Source organism: Staurois parvus, unplaced genomic scaffold (genome assembly GCF_062004578.1).
Source record: "Staurois parvus isolate SC_StPar_1 unplaced genomic scaffold, SC_StPar_1.0 ptg000031l, whole genome shotgun sequence".
Lineage (NCBI taxonomy): Eukaryota > Metazoa > Chordata > Amphibia > Anura > Ranidae > Staurois > Staurois parvus.
In genome coordinates this window covers 2,308,787-2,330,185 of record NW_028317827.1, presented here as the reverse complement: position 1 = coordinate 2,330,185, position 21,399 = coordinate 2,308,787, and the positions used below count along the sequence as shown (strand labels likewise).

The 21,399-nt window shown below is 40.3% G+C and overlaps 1 protein-coding gene across 3 annotated transcripts in view; it reads right to left on the bottom strand.

The window, feature by feature from the left end:
- Positions 1 to 8,681: 8,681 nt before the first annotated feature.
- Positions 8,682 to 21,399, bottom strand: part of GALNT13 (polypeptide N-acetylgalactosaminyltransferase 13) — a 398,708-nt gene continuing 385,990 nt past the window's right edge. For 2 of the 3 annotated variants that reach the window (XM_089659616.1, XM_089659625.1), the window contains 2 exons: positions 17,430 to 17,627; positions 15,356 to 15,491 (listed from right to left, as the gene is read on the bottom strand). In XM_089659616.1, coding sequence (XP_089515742.1) covers positions 17,442 to 17,627 — 186 coding nt within the window. In that variant the 3' untranslated portion in view covers positions 15,356 to 15,491; positions 17,430 to 17,441. Of the gene's footprint in view, positions 15,492 to 17,429; positions 17,628 to 21,399 lie in introns of all 3 variants that reach the window. The other variant, XM_089659631.1, reaches the window with a different exon arrangement.

Here is a 21,399-nt window from a genome sequence, read left to right as displayed (position 1 = left end):
AAATAGCAAACAATGGCTTGGACATGATGGGGGTAAAACCTTCCAGAGCCGAAGTGGGTAAATTATGAAAATATGAAACAGCAAGCGCATGAAAGATTTGAAAGTCACATGTAATACTACTTCCAGTTAAAATTTACAATAACTCAAAAATTGTACTTACCTAAAACCAATGCCTCCGTTTAAATCACTGATGTCTAACCAAAATGAAATATCAATTTTGTATCGACTTCGTCTTAAAGGATTAATATAAGTGTGGCCTAAATTTAATCCCACACCTAATTCTCCCCCACGAGGGCGTGTTATTTCATAAACTGTTAAAATGTTTGCAGTAGCAACTGCTACAGGCTCAATACCTTTTCTTGTAAGTACCCTCCCCCATCCCCCCAAGAACTACACCTTCCAAAAGCCCTTTTCCTACACACAGAGTGTGGGCAGGCAATGGGCTATCTAAGTAGCCAAACTGGTTAGTTGGAGAATAGGGGACAGGAAGACACCGGGTAAGGTTCAGTCCAATTTCGTAGTCCAGCAGGAAAAATTTAGGAAAGGTTGACAACACTGCCTAGCTTATCGGTGCAAAACAAGCATTGTTGTCGGCTCAAAAAAGGACGTTTGGCGCTTACTAGAATTCTGATAGCAATTAAGACTTTTCTGTATGAACAGGTTTTAAAAGAACTAAACACAGTGAAATATGCAGATATTCTAGAGCTGTACTGAAATTTAAACAATTAAATGCAACAAAGTAGGTGAAAAAAATTTAACATAACATATAAAATGAAGCTAAAAAAAGGAGGCAGCATCAACGAATTTAAAGCAGCTTTAAATAGAACATATTGCAGGGCACCTATTATTTCAGGGTTTTATGATGAGACCTCAGCTGCTAGCAACTCAACTGCATTCATTATCGAACGTTGTCCCAAGACATTTGATTAATTTCCTAACTGTTTCTCTAAACAGAATTGGCAGCAAACTCTTCTGTAGGCATCGAGTGCAAACATGAGGAGTCTAAGGCCAATGTGTGTCTGTTATCCCCTGGATAATATTTATAATAAAAAAATGTTATATTAATGAGAATCACAGTTCCAGAAAGGAATTTTGGGCATAACAAAAAAAAGGAAAGTCAAACAAATTAATATTTTATTAGTTAATAGTTATGTATCCACGGGATTCGGTGAAAGTTGCACACACAGCGTTTTCATTTGCATTTTTATTTTGTTATATTTATTTGCTGAGTTTGTTTTTAATTCATTTTTTATTTTTATTTACATACAATGGAAAGCCAGCTATAATTTAAAATCTGGAGAGTTGATTGTTCATGAATGATGTATTACTGCATATGCGACTAGTTTGCCTGCACTACTGAAGTTGTTAAAATAGATAGGTTTATTGAGGGTCTTAAAAAAACTTACATCTTGGGACTTGGTTCCCCTCTGACCTTTTGGCTCTGTCTTACTCCAACTCTCAAAGAATACTGACTGAAATTATTCAAGATTTGTCTTGGTGGAAAACCAAAAATATGTCCTAGTTTGGTTGAATTAATACATTATAAATGAATATTCTCTCATGCCTCTTTTATATACTGAATGCTATATCAACTACCCCACCTAAAATATTTTTTACACAACTTCGAGCTCAGAAAAATGAATTTGTTTGGGGGAACAAAAGACTCAGGTTGAAAATGGCTGCACCTAAATATGGGTGGGGTAGGACTGCCAGACTTTGAACATTACAATAGAGCTGTCCTCTTAAACAGGTTGGACAAAAGAGTCATACAAATGAAACAAGATCTCACTCCATTTGATCTTAGGGCACTTTCCTGGCTGCCCTATCTCATAGAGTTCACCATTCTGCCCTCCCTTTCCTGATCCAACCAGCTCTTCCTCTTTGTGACACATGAATTCTCACATTGCTAGGGCCCTCTAACTCCCATATTTGACAACGATTCATTTGAACCTGAAGTATGCAGCATTACTATTGCAACATTATCCAGGGAATTCTGACTCCAAATGACCCACTTCCAACCAACTATACTGTTTCCAGGGCTCTAACACTCTTCCCACTGACTACTTCATCTCTTCAAAACTAGCTAGCAATGAACCAGCTAACAGGATTTCTACATAAACTTGATACTCAAGTTGTCTCAGATTCTGCTATCTTGTAAACATTTCTTTCACACTCCACCAGCCTGGACCAGACTGTATCTCAGGCATACTGCCTGTTGAAAGAAGGTACTTCCAAGGAGAATCCTCCTTTCATATGTAGGTGGGAAAAATGCGTAAATAAATCATTTTCTGGCTATGATTCTAAGACGTGTTTCATTTGCACACATAAACCTTTTATCTATGTCTTCATCTTCATTCCAGGAGAAGTGCTATAAGATTATATCCTTATGGTATAACAATCAGTAATATATTGGCGCTGGAGAGATGGGGTTAAATATTACAGTCCCATAGGTAGTAGGGAGGTATTCAGTTATTTGGATAGCACAGTCATGAGGCAGCACCCTATAGAGTTAAGCTGGACTCTAGTGGAAGGTAAAAGGAGAGAGGGGGCACCTGACTAAGTGCAGTATTTGACAATCATTTATTGCACACAATGGTATGTAACTCACAAGAGGTAAGTAGTTAGTAAGCATGTATACATAGGGACGTCATCCAGATGGGGTTCCAGAGGCAGAGAAGAGAGGGTGGATGGACATCTGGCGGCCACGGCTGTGGTGGAAGCCAGGTCTGACGAAGAAGCAACAGCTTTGAAACACGTTACCGCCCCTTCCTGCGGCATTACGTTCCCATAGTGACATCACTTCCGCCCGGGAGCCATCTTGTGTTACAGACTGGTTCCACACAAGACAGAACCTGTACACGCTGCAGAGGACTCGATGTGAGTCATGAGACCTGGCTTCCACCACAGCCATGGCCCCCAGATGTCCATCCACCCTCTCTTCTTTACCTCTGGAGCCCCATCTGGATGATGTCCCTATGAATCCATGACTGCTAAATACTTACCTGTTGGGAGTTACATACCATTGTGTTCAATAAATGGTTGTCAAATACTGCACTTAGCCTGGCGCCCATCTCTATCCTTTTATCCTTATGGTATAATACCCCTGTAGACTTAAATTGTATGTTCCCTTCATCTTCGAGGACCCATTGAAGGTGAAAGCAGAGGGCTCCTATCTACATATCTGGTGGGTTTGCTATTTGATGTCACTGTTTTGCCAAACCACCTATAACACAATGTGTATTTCAGATATCATAGATTCATCTGAGGATGCCCTCTTGTCGACCTCTGGGTCCATCTCTAAAATCAAACAAGGTATTTTGAGACATTGCTTGCTGGCTACCATGGAAGCCATCTCTCACTATTGGAAATCAGCCTTTCCTCTACATACTCTGGAATGGGCCCAGATACAATGGAGACCTTGATAGGGGAGGACAGTAACAACCCTGAAAAAACCTGTAACCCAAGCATACAGTGATTCAGATCATTTCCTAGCCTTAACCATGCAATAATTTAGTATATTTCTTCATAAATATCCTTCATACTTAGATAATGACCTAACACATGTTCATGGTCTTTTTCTTTCTTTGAGCACTTCTCAATCACATACCTTTATACCAAACCATTGGTTTTAATAGATTATTTTGTCTTCAGCTTGAAGGAATGATTATTCCTTTTCCCTGTATTTTTATAAATGTATCCTCTCCCCTTCACTATAACCTTGTTTTTTATTTATTTATTTATTTTTGTATTATTATTATCTACAATCTGGAATAGTTCACTTTTCATTTAACTGTTATAGTACAAAGTATACCAACGTATGTTATATTGCCTTTTTATTCCATTTAATCTTAAAAATTTTGAATAAAGAGTTATTTGAACTAAAAAAAATCTTGCATACTGGAGCCAAGAGATATTTTGCAAGTATTTTTCTCCTGGTTGTTAGCCCTTTTTGTGTGTCAACAGTGAATTGACCTTTCCAATGAGGTGCATTTAAATGAGCTTCCTTCCAGCATAAAGTAAAAATGGTCTGGCCTATAAATTGACTAAACTAACAAGTGTCAATTGTAATGTTTTGGATTTCCCCTTAGTTTCTGTTTCAAAAGCAACATGCGCCCAGTACAAATAAATGGTGTATGTCCCTAGTGGGAGCACGGACAGCAGGTCTAACCTTTTCCCACACTATCCAAAACTAAAAAAAGACAAAAAAAAATTGTTCTTAGAAATACACTTTAGGGCAGTTTAACTATTTGCATTTTTAAATAGTCTGTAGAAATATTTAGAAAATGTACTGTTATACAAAGAATGGGTTTAAAGCTAAACTCCAGAAATGAAGCAAAATGTACCTTTGCATTGAGACCCCCCGAAACTGCAAGGTTGAAATGCTCATTAAGTCTTGGGGGGAGATAAAGAGGCTATATTTACCTCACACCGTTCTCCAGTATTATCCTCTTCCACTCCTGCATTGTATTTGGAAGAGGCTGGATTGCAACCAGCCAGCAGCACCTTAGAGAAGAGTTAGCACTGAACTGGTCACACAGATTGATTGAAGCTTCTGACTATTTCTTAGCAAGCAGTAGCAAGTTACTGACTGATTTCCCTTGTTGCTGGAGTTGCTCTTTAATTCCTAACAGAAATCTATAGGTTGAGATTACTACGAGCAGTTTGGGTGATGCCAGGAACTCCTCTGTCACAGAGACCATCCTATCAACAGCAACCAGTATCCTGCTTACATGAGCACTTTTTGTCATAAATCAAAGCTGTGGCAGCAGCAGGAGCCTCAGGCCACATTTATCCGAACATATTCTCAGAATTAAAGAAAATGCTTTGCACAGATGTTTTTCAGACTCTTTAAAAAGCTCTCAGACGTGATTATTCCTACAGGAACATTTTACGAAAATGTATGGAAACCTATTTGTTGGGAATTATTATGTAATTACCACTTTTTCTGATAGACAAATCCCCCACTGACGGCTTGAAGCACGCCGGTAATTTACACGGTGAAATAGAGAACTGGGGCCATTCGCCTTCCAAAAAAAAAATCTGCAAACTGGGAGCCGAAGTTTCAATCCTCCAAGATGGAACTTGTAAGATATGCAAATAGCTTCACAATGAGTTGTCAGGGGGACATGACAATTCACAGTAGAGAGGAACCTTTGTTTTAATTTAATATAAGCTGTAAGTCATAAAACAAAGCTCTGCTGAGGAATCCTGGAAAGTTTCAAGTTAAACTTTTAATACGAAGCAGTAACTTTTGTATAACCAGTTAAGATGGTGACACTGGAAGATGAAAAATGTAAACCTTTTTTCCTGGTGTAGGGCTACCCCCCAAGGACTAGCTTGGTAATTTGGGTTCTCTGTTCTGTGCCTGGACTCCAACCTCAGCCCCTTGGATGCACATGGTTGACTGAAAGTTACTGCCAGCACTAATAAGAACATGAGCATAGATACCTTTTAGCATGACTGTGAGTTATTACCAGGAAATAGACACAAGACTGTTTATTGGTAAATGAACTCAATATATTGATACAGATTAGAATAACCTTACCAGCCAGCCTGTGCAGGTTAGCAGGTAAGTGTGCTGGAAATGTGAATTTGCTAGAGATGTGCGTTGCCCTTCCATGTTTACCCTACAACAAAGGCTAAGCTATAGGTTGGGGTGGTTGCCACTTTGGTTGAATTGCATGAAGAGATGTACTAGATGCCTTCAGCTGCGATTGTGCTTTTGCTGGACATCCCATGTGACCCTTTACCTTTAAGGAGAAGTAGGCTTCCTCCAGGCAAACCTGCCATTAATCTATCCATTGCTATATGTGCTCCAACTTGGAAAACTCTAATTCATGTTAAAAACAGAGGCTTTTGTTTGCACATATTTGGAAATATATGTGTAAGCCGCAATGCCTGTGTCAAGGCTCTTCTGTGTACTGCGGCCCTAACGCTATAATTTTTAGTTTTTTCTTTGCAGGTTGACAGGTTGGCTGGTAAGTGTGCCGGGAAATCTGTGTTTGTTAGAGACATTAGGGCTGATTTTCTAAAACTGGAGATTGCAAAATCTGGTGCAGCTTAAACAATCTGAAGTTAGAAGCTGATTGATAACCATGCACAGCTGCACCAGATTTTACACTCTCCAGTTTTAGTAAATAACCCCATTGTATTAAAGGTCATTCTGTTTTTTGTTAGTTATATTTTGCTATTAAAGGATAAGTTCACCTTTTGACCAAAATTAATAAATGCACCTTTTTGTGCAGGTAAAAAAAGTGCATTTATTATTTTTAGTTGCATGAGCCTGTAAAGCATTGCAGGTCACTGGTGCCATGCGGGTCTCCTGCAGACCTGTCAGTATATACATACTGTACTGACAGGAAGAATCAATGAACTACAACGGCGCTCCACAGCACAGAACTACACGCCGATAGCCGCTAAGGCTGACGGGACTTGTAGTTCATTCATTCACAGAACACGGCCGTGCTGTTTTTAAAAAGTGACAGCTAGTATGGGGAACTTTTCCCTGTAATTCTGTCACAGAGAGGGGGGGGCAGTGGGCAGCAGCTGCAGCATTGGGAACATGTTACATGTTCCAGCCTAAAAATGGGTGGAATATGTAACATGTTCCCAAAGGTGAACTTATCCTTTAAAGTGGCTGCTGTGGCCATTGAAACTCTATTCAGTGTTAGGTGTGGTTTATTTAGGTAGGGATGTGTGGTAGAGCGGTAGTTAGGCAGCATGAGTGCCAGAACTTCATCTTTAATACTCCAGCCAAGTCAGCACTCCCTGGTCAGAGCAAACTGAGAACTGAGTGATCAGCGGTCATGTGATCGTTCAGTTCTCAGGCCTAAAGTCGGTGTTAGTCCAATGCTGTAGCATGGAGGCAAGTATATGTGTTTGTTTTTTTTAGAAACCTACACTTCTCTTTAAACCTTGAAATGTGAAGCCACACTACAAGGGAGAATTTTTCCCTTCCCCCAGAGATGAACTTTAAAACATTAAAAAAATAAAATAGCAAAGTACCATATCAGTAACAGCCAAATCCAACTAGCAAAGGGGTTGTAAAGGCATGAAGGTAAAAAACCTTCTGTGTAGCATCCCCCCAGCCCCCCCTAATACTCACCTAAGCCCCCTCTAGTTCCAGCAATGTGCACTGGAGTCTCGGCAGTCCTGGGACTCCCACTCCTCACTGGCTGAAACAACTCCAGATCGTTGTGCAGGTCTGATCTGCAACTACAGGAAATGTTTGGTTGAGGTTATTGCTGCCAAAGGAGGGTCAACCAGTTATTAAGTCCAAAGGTTCACATACTTTTTCCTCCCTGCACTGTGAATGTTTACATGTTATGTGCAATTAAACTATGGCAACATCTAATGTTTGTGTAGTATTATGTTCAGCAGACTGTGTTCTTCTATTGTTGTGACTTAGATGACGTTCAGAGCACATTTTATGCCCAATTCATGCAAAACGCCACGTAATCCCAAGGGGTTCACATACTTTTTCTTGCAACTGTAAATATCCAACATCTTATTTTATGGTATGCTACTGGTTAAGACTTTTTGTACTGACCACCGGTTCATTTTAAGGGTAAATTGCTATAATATGGAAAATTTCAGTCCTTGCCTTGGTGCAATTTCCAGCTACCATTGATGGACAGTTAAACTACCAAAGCCTTTGTTTTTAGACCAGCACATTGGTGCTCATTAGCTTACCTGAGTGTAATAAACAATTTCTGCCTAAACTTACATAAGCACTTACTTTGTTCTGGATATACACCCCTATTATTCAACTTCTTTTGTGCTGTCTTCCAGTTCGTCAGGGTGAGTAAACATATTATGTCATTACCATTATCCAGATTCATTCAATGAGACTACAAGTCCCATCATGCTTTGCACTAGCATGCACGCGTACATTGTGTCTCTCATCTCAGGGCTGTCTGTGCATGTATGAAAAAAAACTAAAAAAGTCCAGCTGACAATTTGATATTATCCCCATAAGGTAGATTTTATTAGCTACATGGCGAATACAGAATAAAAACACTACGCGTTTCACACATCAGTCATTGCACTTGCTAGGACTAAGGCTTGATGGCCGAAACGTGTTAGTGTTTTATTCTGTATCTACCATGTAACCAGTAAACATTACCTTAGCGAGATAATACCAAGTTGCCAGCTGAATCTTTTCTGGTAAGTTAAAGTGGAGACACTTAAGCCAAGTCACCTGTGTCCTTAGCTCATTAGGAGTCATGGTTGTGCTGGGCTGATCTGTTACTATGTGTATGCATGTAGGCACAGGCAACGTCAGCACACCCCACTGTAGTCCAATCCTGGGAGTACGTATGAAAGGATGGCTCCATAGGATGATCCAAGGGAAAAGAGTCACCCTGATCCCAGAAGGCAGGGCCAGAGCTCACAGGATAAGCTCCATCTGAGGAAAGGAAAGCTTTCCAAGACAAAGAAGCAGTATACACTTTAGGTGTTTATATCGGCTGTAAAAAAAATTAGTCTTTAACATCACTTTAATGGGGGCCACAACTACAGTTGTTAGAGGTCTGCAGTTCAGCCAGAAAAGGGGTGTCCATTTATTCCGGTAAAAGACACCTAAAAAATCTCCCACTGTATAAGGTACAGTTTATATTTATATAATGACTTTAGCATCAAGTATTTTCTTGAACATCACAAATCAGCAGCAACAGCATATGTAAAAAGTAACTTGTTAGCCATGTTTAATTGGAAAGAACATTCTTGTTGGTCCAGAAAAGCAAGCAGAACAATTACATCTATTTGACGGAAATGCTCCAGGAATCCAACCCAAGTCCAACTTTCACTGAACTATGCTCAGCTCTACTACTTTATCTTGGGTTCTTTAGGAGGCCTGCCAAAATTGTGACATCCATATTGTTCGTCAAAGAGAAGCACCAACACTGGGTTCATGGAAGTATCTGAAAAGAAATGGTAATTAAATGTCTCCCTTATAAAAGGATATATATTCTCCCCCTCATTTCTTTTGTTTGATATTCCATGTGTGAGACTATCACTTCAGATTGAAAGGAAGGGGTCAGAGGTCACATGAAATCTGACAGTCACTGCTCTGCCAACTGTCTTGTCACTCTCGGGTTGATCTACTCAAGGAGTAGAAGCTGTAAATTTAGCAAAGTGGGTATTCCAAGTGAACATAGGTTCACCTTAACAACATTCACCTTGCTAGGTGAATGGCAGATAGTGATAGGCCTTTACCCCCATTTTATCAACTCCTGAGACTGCTTAGCAGTTTTTGAGCTGATTCACACATGTGCAGTGCAGATTAAAGCTCAGGTTTCACAGCTAATTGACACAGTAGTTGTTCAGCAGTTCATGTCAGGTTTACATCAGGTTAAGGACGGGATCATGTCAGGATTTTATCCTGTTCACACATATGCGGTATAGAAACAGTTCCCATAGAAGTCAATAGCCAGTAGTCTGCACCTGAACCTTACGCCACTGCTCAGAATGACTCTCTCAAACTGCAGTGAATCCGCACCACCAGTGCACCAGACATGTAACATAGGCACCATAGGAAGCAATGTTATTTCACATGTCATGCGGATTGGATGCGGTTCAAACTGCATCCAATCCGTATATATGTGAACCGCCACTATGATAGCCCATAGTTATCCCACTCAACCTCTTGGTGACTGTGACCAATAAGAGTAGGCTTTAATGGTCAGCTGCTGCACTTATGTGTCAACGACAGCCTGAGTTTGTGTGGAGAGAGTTTGCTCACACTCCCAGCACACTGGCCAAGCTGTCACCAACAGCTCTCAGTTATGGCTTCTGATCTGGAGCCAGCGATGCCTCCCAAGCATTAAAGCCCACTTAAAGGATACCCAGAAGGTTGCATTAAAGGGTTAAAGAGAGACTGGCACCTCTCTGTTGTGTCAGAGCCCTTGTTGCTCCAAAGGTTTGCAGATATGGGGGAGCATGTGAGTAGCAAGAGTTGCACACGGCTCACCTACTCTCAATACATCCTCTCCAAACCAGGTGCCAAGGTGGTGTAGATAAAAGAAAGGTCCAGCATTCTGTGTCCACATAGGAGTAAACTTAATATAGACCAAATAAAAACTGCACTCCTCGCAATAGTTGACCTTTGAATAACTGGTGGGTATGCGAAGAGATTGTTACTGATGGTGCGGTACCAAAATCAGATACAAAGTCACCAGCACTGCAGACAAATGCATTTCACATATGTATTGTGAGGAGATTATCGCACAAGTCATAAAAAAGCAACGTTTCATGGCCTCACTGGGTTCCTTCCCCAAGGCCAACAAAAGGACTCAGCAAGGCCCCAAGAATGTCAGTTTCTTATTACTTATGTAATGCTGGTTTCACAATACAGTACATAGGTGAAATGCATTTAACTAGAGTTCTGGTGACTTTGTATTTTTGCAAATAAAAGTAAAAAGGTACTGGGGAAGGTGATATAAAGACACGCAGGGTTAAAGAACTAAACCCAGTTTTGGAAGTGTCTCTTATTTGAAAGCATATATAGCATTCTAAAAGTTACTTAGCCCCAACTTTTTTTCTTAGACATACCAAGCTTGTTTGTCATGCATGTGCTGTGTCAGGGATGTTCTTGGCCCCTTTCTTGTGTGCTAGGATTTTATATGCAGTGTGCAGGCTCATGTCAGCCCCCCACCAACTTGGAAGAGGCTCAAGCTTCACACATGCATCTTCACATCAGGAAGAGGAGTGCAACAATTCAACAAAGATGGCACCAACTTTGACAGCCAAGGTACAAAGGTGGACTGTCAATATTGTAAAGGTGATAGCAAACCTTGCTTGTATATAGAGCCAGATCATAATATGTCAAATAAATGGTAGGTGTTTGTTTTTTTCCTATGCAGATTGTGGGGTTTAATTCATCTTTAGATATAATAATTTGTTAACACCCCAATAGCTGTTGAGTGATTTGCAGTTCCATATTGGATTTATTGCAGTGTGGCTTAAATTAACTTTTTCCAAATTACATTATATATGCATTTCTGAGATAAACATTTGTATCTGTTATGTCAGCTGTGTGATCCAATGTTTATTCCTTTGTATGTAATGGTTTAGAATAGTAGCATTGCCAAATAAAGCTATTGCCGGAAGCTAATTTATAGACTCTGCAGTCCCAGTATTTTAATTTGCTATTCTATTTTAGATTTTCTCGGCCTACTGCACTTCATGTAAAACGATTTGGGTTTTAATTGGTTGTACTACCCAATAAAAACAATATAGAGCCCAATATATAGAGAACAATATGGCATATTTTGGTTTTATTTTTACGTCAAACAAAATGTGTACTCCTATGTGGACACAGGGTGCTGCACTTTTATCTATGGAGGAGCATATGACCTGCCAGTGGCCAATTGTCATTCTCCCAGGTAGGCTTCGACATCACCAAACACCAAAGCTTTCCCAGAGTGGACTCCTGCCAAAAGAAGCTGGTGAGGGAACATGTATGAGCGATTAAACCTTCCTCAGGAAGGGGAGGAGATTGCTATAGTAGTTACCCTTAAAGGGCAAATTGAAAGTCTCTCTAACCATAGCATGCTCAGGCATGTTGACTTCCAGACCTCTGACACTCAAGCTGAAGGGTCATACTTGGACAAAGAAAACAAAGTAAAAAAGGAGGCAAGTATACATCTTTCATAGGTACACCTGCAAAACTTTAACAATTTAGGAATCAAATATTTAGATTCTTGTCTATTCCCAGGCTTGTCTGGTTCTTTTTAAGCTACAATTCCAACTAGCTATGGGCTTAAAGTGGAATTCAAGCCTAACACTAGCTATTCTTAACAATGTTACTTCTCTTCTCCTCCTACCTATACTGACTACACTGAGTAAAAAGATCTGTATGTTTACCTTTTTTTAGTCTGCTCCAGTCACTTGATTTTGCTGCTCCACTTCCCCTGTTACAGTGAGCAGCAACTGCAGGGAAGAGAAGGAAGCAGCATCAATGAATGGGCTATAGGAGCCCAAGGCTGACATCCTAGCTTTAGGAATTTCCAGCCGTTGTTTTTGTGCTCCATGACATAGGGGACCAGGAGCTGCAGGATCATGTGACTGGACCAAACTGGAATGTACAGGTTCAAACCTGCACATTCCCAATGCGGTACAATTTAACTGCTCATTCATTTGAATGGGCTGCAAATCACACCACAAAGGCAGAAAGAATAGCACATGCACTAATTTTTCAAATGCACTGCACCAAATGACATGGCACAGTGGTACCAAGCCATTTGGTGCCTGCCAATGCACTGCTCTTGCGATATGCGTTTGGTGTGCCATTGACATTACATTGGAACTCACATGCAGATCACAAGGGCATACGCCTTCCCGCAACGAGTTCTGGTATGGACCAGCCCTAAAACATAATAAGTATACACATCTTTCTTTTACACTGGGTAGGCAGTATAGGTAGCAGGCAGGTGGAGGAAACATTTTTAAGAATAGTTAGCGTTAGGCTTGAACTCCACTTTAAATTCATGTGAGATTTTTAATCTTTTATTAGCACTTGATAAACACATGAAGGAAAACCACTTCCTTTTTAACACATTGGGTTCAACATGTCAGTTTGCAAACAAAGTAGTAGCCATTGTTAACAAGAGGTTAATTCCATATAGTTATTGAATATTTTATGTTTAGTTGAACTTTTAATTCTCATGGCTGTGATTTCTAAGGGGATCCATATTTACTCTTGCAAAGGGCGAGGCAATAAAGGCAGTAGGCCACAAAGCCAACAAGGCCCAAACAGACACTCATGTTTTATTGTCAAAAGCCATTGACTAATGTCTTGAAAGTGGTAGCAGTGGCTTTAGCACTTGAGATCAGTTACTTTGATGGTATAGAGAAGAACCTTCTCAATCTTCTCAACTGTCATAGTTAAGACTGGATTTGATCAATAAGTACAGCCAGCCATGTCCCTGAAGCTTGAATCTGCTTTACATTGATTGAAAACTGGCTAAACATACAATACTGAAGTATAGGCAACTTGTGTTGACTGCAAATACTTGCAATAATCTTCAAACGACCACTGTGTCACTGAGGATTTCATGGATTTTAGGCAAGGATTGACTTTTGTGAGGTTTGACTTTTGTCAGCACAAATAGTCACCACCTTCCAATGGTGGGCCCTCCCTCTGTAATCCAGCTGTTCATTGCCAGAAGCTCCACTGTGCAATGAGCATAAGGCAATAAAATATTTAATGGCAGTGGGGGGTATAATTCCTGCCATGGCCATGAAGCAAAGCATCATAGGTGCAGCATGTGTACAGTCCTGAATGCTTCTTTCCAAGCCAAAGAAGGGGGTTAAGGAGTGGTAATAATGTGACTTAACTAGGTTTTTGGCACCCCTTAACTGTAAGTGTAAACTAACCCTTGCATTATACAGCCTGTGTATGGAATATGTTTGCTTTGTAGGGAAACCGGAATTGATTTTAAACTTCAAAGGTATTTGCAGCTAGCACAACATGCCCACACATAAGTTAGCTCAGTCATTCAGTTCACTTTAAGAATTTATAGGAACCCAGTCAAACCTTTCACTAGTCCCCCCTCCCCCCTTTTATCCTTCTCATGAAAGAATTAATGCAGGTTGGCATTTTATAATCACTGACAACAGGGTTTGCATAATACTTGACTAGCAGGGAAGGGTTAGTGAAGGTTTTAAAACCATCTCTCATCCAATAAGAACACAGTTAAGATGGCAACTTCAGAAGAATGATGCTGAAACAACAGATTACAGATCTCATCACTGAATCCACTCTGGTAAATAAAAGTGTGATGTTTTTAAAGCTTAAATGTAGGTAATTTGTACATAATTATATTGATTCAGCTTGGACCAATGTGAGTATGTATGTGCCACAGCTGCTGTAGTAGGCACCGCTACTGCAGTGATCTCCACTTGCTTCTGGGTCCTGTACTAAGCGGCTGGATTGTTACATTGTAAACATAGAAAGTTGCTCACTTGGAACAGGCGCCATTCAGGGATCACTTCACTTTTTTTCATTTAATGCAAAATGTTCTCTAATTGGATGATGTGGAGAGGCCAGGTGGTGAGAACAAGTGATCTCCTGTGTTTGCAATGCAACAGGACAGCCACTCTGCACAGGGCCCAGAATATAGTGGAGATCATTGAAGTAGCACCGCTTATTACAGTGATTTCCAGCGTCTTCTGGGATCCCACAAGTATGGTACATAATACTTACACTGGGCCAAGCTGGACCAAGGTAACTCTGAAAAAATTGCCACACCTGGAAGTCAGCTTTAAGAACAAAGTAATGGATACCCAACACTAAATTTTCAAGATACCACAGAGGTTTTTTTAAAGTGTTTCTGTATTCAGCTTGAACAGGTTTGGGATATAATTTAGCAAGCTTACAGGCTATACACCAATGGTCAAGTCCATAAATTTTCAACATTGGTAAAATTTGCAAGATAATACTTGCCCTTCTATTTAAAAAAGAGGAGCCGATGCCCACAGCTGCTCCCATTCCTGGTGAACTGAAGAACGTTTGCTCTCTGTGTAAAAGCAGTGGTCTCTCTGTAGGGGTCTCACCTCTTCCTACAAGCAGAGAACATGGGTTTTACTGATTTCGGATCTGTAGGTGTGACTTAACAGGGATAAAGTACTGCTGCAACGAGACCACTGCTTCCACCAATAGCAAGAGTCTGTGTCTAAAGAATGGTGGCAGGTCAGGCTTTTCTATTCTGTCGCTGCTTTGTAAAGAAAATTCATGTAAGATGTCGCAAACCTCTTGTTTTGGAATACCTAAATATATTTACCCAACAGATACTGAAAATTCAATTTGGCTTTAAGTACTTTAAGCAGTGGTCCATGGACATCACTATAAACTTTTTAGGGTACATGGGTACCCTGTGCTATATTTTGCTGCATCACGGAGACAGAATATGGGTTTTCTTTATCTATAATTGATGGCCTGTTGGAGTCTAGTATTTGACTTTTCCTAGTTCCCCTCCATATTTTATAGTAAAATAATTTTTTCTTTTTTTTATCCAATCCTTTTTAATCCACTTAAGTTTATCTGTGACAAATATAGTAGTTTTCAGGGCAGGATGATTATATACAGCTTCCGACATTCCTCTTTGTTCTCATGTAAACTGGCACAGTTTGCAGTTGAGCCTGTACAGTCATGTATTGTTCGCGGAAGAAAAATTAGAAAAAGTTCTATTTCTGTCCTCCCAGCTGAATTCAAAGAGGATTTCAATTATTTCACGTCATTGAGAGTCTGGAAGGTGTTGAATTCCCATTCAAGTGTTCGTTGAGTTGATAATTAAGGTCTGTAGACTCTGCAAAACGTTGAGGGCCACTTGGCTAACCATCGTGGAGGTTTAGGAGCTCAAGGTCATGTTACGCAGCAGCCACTGCTGAGATCGGCTTCCGTTGCACTCCTTCATTGTTGGGACCATTTTGTCCTCTTCTGACGGCTCATCCAAGCACTGGTTGCTGTTGATATGTCTCAAGACAAAGTGCTGTGAAAATAGCAATAAGGTTACTGAAGGTTGTCTACAATCCATATACAGTATTTATGATCCAACTGAAGCACAATATCCTTGGTAATCAATAAATAAATGACATGTTGTAACAACCTAGTATATTATTTTTTATAGAGTGTAAGTTGCTCTATTAGACATTTGCCAGATCGGTGAACTTGCAATTATTGGATATGGCCATTCAGGTAAAAAAGATTTGACAGTTCTAATGCTTTTTTCAGATAGAACATTTCTAAGCTACCACATTACATAAGGTTAACCTGTCACTGCAGCATACAATGTAAATTGACAGCTTATAGTTGCTCACCACAATGACCAGACACCATAACTAGATGTACCTGGATATTTCTGCTAGTCTAGTCAAAATTCATAAAGGCAACTTTCCCAACAAAGTAAACTGTCTCTCCATAGCATCCTAATCATGTCTGTGAAGGTTCTTGTTTATCCAGGTCATGGTATATCAGAAAAAATTAGTCACAATCCACTGGATGTGTTCTCTAATGTTGGACACATTTCTTTAGTTCCAGTAAGAGTGAGGAACATACTGTTCCCCATCATTTTATAATCACACAAGTAGCACTGACAACTAATTATAAATTGGGGCGGTTGCCATTCTTTTGCATAGCTTGTTCTCTGGATTTGCTGTGGAGACACATCTGATGCCTTCAGCTGCCATTGTGCTCTTGCTGGGTGCCCAAGTGTCCCTGTACCCTTAAGGAGGAGTGGGTTCCCTTCAAGTAAACCTGCCCTTAATTTATCCACTACTATATATGCTCCAACTTGGAAACTCTCAAAACTATAGTTAGGACCACAGTATACAGAGGAGCCTTGATGGGGGCACTGTGGCTTCCACATATATTTGCAAATGTGTGCAACTAAACCCTCCAGCCATGCAGGGTTTTGAAATCCCCACTTTTCTCCATGCAGAGCTTCTGGGTTAGATGAGAGATGAGATTGATTTACTGTGATGGCGCTTGCCAATCAGAATCAATCTCATCCATCCCAGAAGAGTTGAATGGAGAAGCGGGAGAAGAGTGGGGATTTCAAATCACTGGACCATTGGACTGGCTGCGGTGGTGCTAATAGCTCAGCAACCCTGGATGTAAGTACAGTAAGTACAGCAGGGAGTGGGGGGAAGGGGAGGGGAGGGTGTCTGGTATTAGTTCACCTTTACATTTTTTCTGTAAAGGTGAACTAACACTTTGTGTATTTTGTTTAGCTGAATTTGTTTTCAATTCCCATTCACATAGCATAACTTTAAAAAAAAAAATTAAAATTGCTGCTTACCTTTTTTCTTGCTGAAAATAAAAAAAAATATTTTCTATGTAATGCTAGGGAGGGAGCTGCGGAGTTATGTTCACCACAATTAACCCTGTCTGTACTGTGCTAGCAGATCACATTATCAGTTGTAAACCGGATGTCCTAGCAAAGGGTATAAGATCTGAAGGCTTGGGTGGTGTATTGTATGTTAATGCACTTAAAAATTTGTCCCTCAGTTTGTCCCCCAGTTTCACTTTGCAAACAATTTCAAGCTGCTTATAAAGTTCTATGTATAAACTTGAAAAAAAGAAAGGCCTAGAAATGTAAATAAAATATAAAAAAAGAAAATAAAATGATTTTAGGTATACTGTGAATGAAAAAACATAACAAACATATAGTGGGCGTTTCTCAAATTTGACTACAAAAGCGGAAATACACTTTAAAATCCTGAACAAGTTTAATGAAACACAATGACATAAATACTTATTATTCTATTGTCTGTCATTTTTACTACAGATTAGCCACTAAGGTGTAGCTGAGCAAATATATTTCATAGATAAAATATACTTTTGAAACTGCAGTAACCAAACGACCACCGTATTATTATACAATATATATAGTCTGCATCCATAAGGAATACCACTTTAGGATACCAACCTCTGAGAGTTGTCATAGAAAGTAATCAGTGGGACTGTAAAAAATATTTCTAAAAACCTCCCGCCTGGTATAGTTTCTAAATATCCACGCTTGGCGCTTGCTGCCAGTACAGTACTCCACAGTGGGGCCGTAAGTGCCATCCTCTATGTGGCTTAAAGTCAAACATGATTGTGTTATGATATGAAGAAATGAATGGGTCTGTGCAACAGAAAAAAAAACAAAACAGGTAAAAACAAAAGCATGAGCATGATTAATGTGTGATAACATGATAAGGATGTTCAAGAGGACCTGTCACTTGGTAAAGGAAACCTATGCTGAGAGAATAGGAGATGACCAGTAATGGCCTTTTTTTCCGGAATTGCAAGTTGCCAAAATCAGTATTTTTAATACTTTTCGACTTTCTAACCTGCATGCTTGTTCTAGGTCAGTGACTCATAAAGTACAGAGGCCGGAGACAACAAGGCAACCAATATTTTTAGAAGGAGGTCAGCAATGGCAGCCCCCATATCTCAGCACGGATTTTCTTTAACAATAAGATTATACAGTGCCTATTGTGCTGTGTATTCTTTGTGTATTCTTGCAAAGGTTCCTTGACTTTTTGTTGTCTCATGCCTGTCAATAGATTTAAAATAAAGAACACAAATGTATTCATTTTAAAAAAAGGGTCTCTCTAATGCCATTTCTGAGCCGTTTTTATATCTGTGATGTCACCACAATGGAACCAGAAGGCAACTGACAGTAATCTGCTGCATTTGCATACTAAGTATCAGGACTTTTAATCACCCTTCCAATCAGCGTAGAAAATAGAGAGATGAGAGAGTTTGCACAAGCACATCATTTTTTAGGTACTGTGTAAATGACAGGTCCTCTTTAAGAGCAAGTTCACCTTTATAGCATGCTTGCAAAATGGTTGCTGTATATGTCTCATTTTCTAGGTTTTAGTTACTTTTTATAACCTTCTCACAGTCTTCCACTTAGTTGTATCCTCCTGGCCTGACCAGTGTTTGAATTTTTACTGGTTACCATAAATGATTTAAATGCAAAAGTGAGCGTATGTTATGTGTAAGGTACAAAATGGCTGCTGGAGTCACCTTAGACCAAATATAACTGCTAGTTATGCATAGTGCAGCTCCCAGCAGCTTCCCAAGTAAAGAAGCATATGCAGATATGAGGACAGATTTTTTTTTCAACATTAAGAGGTTAGTTCGCATTTACCAACAAACTGCCTATACACATAAAGGACGTCTGTAGATAAAAGCAAACTGTCCAGCTTTGACCAAAGTTAAATATTGTCTGTCCTATAGGCATAGCCAGGGGCGGACTGACAACTTATGGGGCCCCCGGTCAATAGGGGATCATGGGGCCCCTGTGTCCTTGCCCAAACTAAAAAAAGCCTATGAAAAAGGTACCATGGGCATCTCATGGGGCCCCCTACTGACCCCAGGCCCTCGGGCAGTGCCCAAGTTTCCAAATGGTCAGCCCGCCCCTGGGCGTACCTCTCGAAGCATGTCTGAAAATTTCTCCAACCATCACAGAAGCAAGCTCTCAAATGCAGAGTCTCAAGGGGAGAGAAAGTACATGTGAGGAGGTTTGAATCCTGTAATGGTGGAACTGAACTGTAACAGATGGAGTCTCATAGCAACATCCTAGCAACAAGGTGGAACAGGATGATGCCATCTCTGGGAGTTTTCCATCCAGGCTTTAGAAAGTAAATAGCCTAAACCTATAGAAAGGGCATTATTCATCTTTGGTCAAAACTGCACAGTTAGTTTTAATCTACAGGCACCCCTTAACTGCATAGACAGTTGTTTGGTAAAGGTGTACTATTCCATTAAGGTCCATCCACATATGGGATATGAAGCATGTATCAGCATGTGTGGTGTATAAAGGTGAACTTACGTATTTAACAGTAGGGTCACACATGGATTATTTTATCCATGGATTTTCTGCTTTGCATGGCAATGACATTGTTGAATCAATCACCTTTAAGAGACTGTCACCAACCTAAAATATTGCAGGTAAAAGCAGAGAAAAAACAAGCATTATAAATGCTTACTTTTTTCTTTCCAATTGTTTTTTGTTCACTTGCAATATGCATTTAAAATTGCAAGAAAATTTGATTACTCAAGGAAGAGCACAGATCCTCCTTCCTTATACATCATAGCCTTCACCTCTTCTAGAAGTCTCTAATTATGCTGGTCCAGCAACTCCCCTCCACCTCCTCCAACTCACAACCATTTAGGTTGCTGCTGAGAGAAGAGTGACGACTCTGAGTCTGCTGGGGTTGCTGTCACCACATCCAAGATGTTGGCACCCAGCAGCCGTTTCCGGGTATTTGGAAGTCTACACAAGGGAGGCAAAAAACATGCCTAAAATATGGACATATACTATTGTGGAATATGAAATATCATGTTTGACAACATTATTGGTCTGGTGACAGGGTCTCTTTAAAGTGTCTCTTCAGACATAAAATGGAAATCAAAGTTCCCAACAATAAGTAAACATTCATATAATGCTCATGTTTCCAGTCCTTTGCTATAAAGTAGCAAGTACCTGTTGATCCTGCCAGTTCCCTGATCCCCATGTGAATTCCGATGTTGGACCAGCAACCCTAAATATCTGCCATTCACATGAAGAATACCTTAGTTCTGACAGTACCTAGGAGCTTCCCCATGTTATTGTGCATGATGGGGTATGTTGAACTTTTACTCCAACACACAAAAGCTGTCAATCTGGAAGAAGCTCAGAGTGCCCAGTTTGGAGCTGCCCCATAAAACTCCTTTCAATCTTACATAGGTTGTATGTCCTGCCTATAAAAGCAGCCCCCGTGAAAGTCTCCACCCACCGCCTGAAGAGGAAAGGGCATGTTGAGTGTGAGGTCATGTGACAACAAATATACTGGTAGGTGAAAAAGAAGTATTAATGGAGCAATTTTAAAATTTTGAATGAAGATTGTGACTAGGCAGTCTTAGAGGTGCCGTGGGGACATTCATTATACTTTGCCTCTCCATCTACTTTGACCACTTGCCTAATGGGCACTTTCACCTCCTTCCTTACCAGGCCAATTTTCAGCTTTCAGTGTTGTAGCACTTTGAATGACTATTGCGCAGGCATGCAACACTGTACCCAAATGAAATTTTTATCATTTTTTTTTAGACATATACTGTAGATCTTTCTTTTGATGGTATTTACTCCACTTTTTATTTTTTTGCTAAACAAATGTAAAAAGACCAAAAATTTAAAAAAAAAAATATATATATATATTTTCTTAGCTTCTGTTAAAAAATTTTGCAAAAAGATAAATTTTCTCCTTCATTGATGGGTACTGATGAAGCTGCACTGATGAGGCTACACTGATAGGCAACACTGATGGGCACTGATGAGGAGGCACTGATGAGGCTGCACTGATATGTGGCACTGATGGTCACTGATAGGCGGCACTGACTGGAAACACTGATGGACACTGTTGGGACTGCACTGATGGACACTTCAGGAGCTGCACTGATAGGCCTGCACTGATGTCCCCTTGGGGCTGCAGTGGTGTCCTCTGATGTTTGAATACACTTGCTGATTACCGGCAACTGTATTTACATTGTTATCAGCTGTGTCATTGGATACAGATGATCACATGGTAAAAGGGCGCTGTGATTGGTCCTTTACCATGTCATGTGATCAGCCGTGTCCAAAGGACACAGTGATCACAGAGCTTGCTGGGTGCGCACCCCAGGGGGCGCAGGAGATGCGGTTCTGGAGGACATCATATGACGCCCTCCCAAAACTACATGACAGTGCTGTAGCCATCATTCGGCTATAGGCCGGTGGACATCAGCTTAATGGTTGGCAGCGTTGAATCGTGGGAGATGAAGTTCAGGAAGGAAACTTTACTATGACAGTCTATGGCAGTCTTGGACTACTATTCCCAGTGCATGCTGGGTATAAAGTGAGAGAGTAGTATTTTGTCAGACTGGAT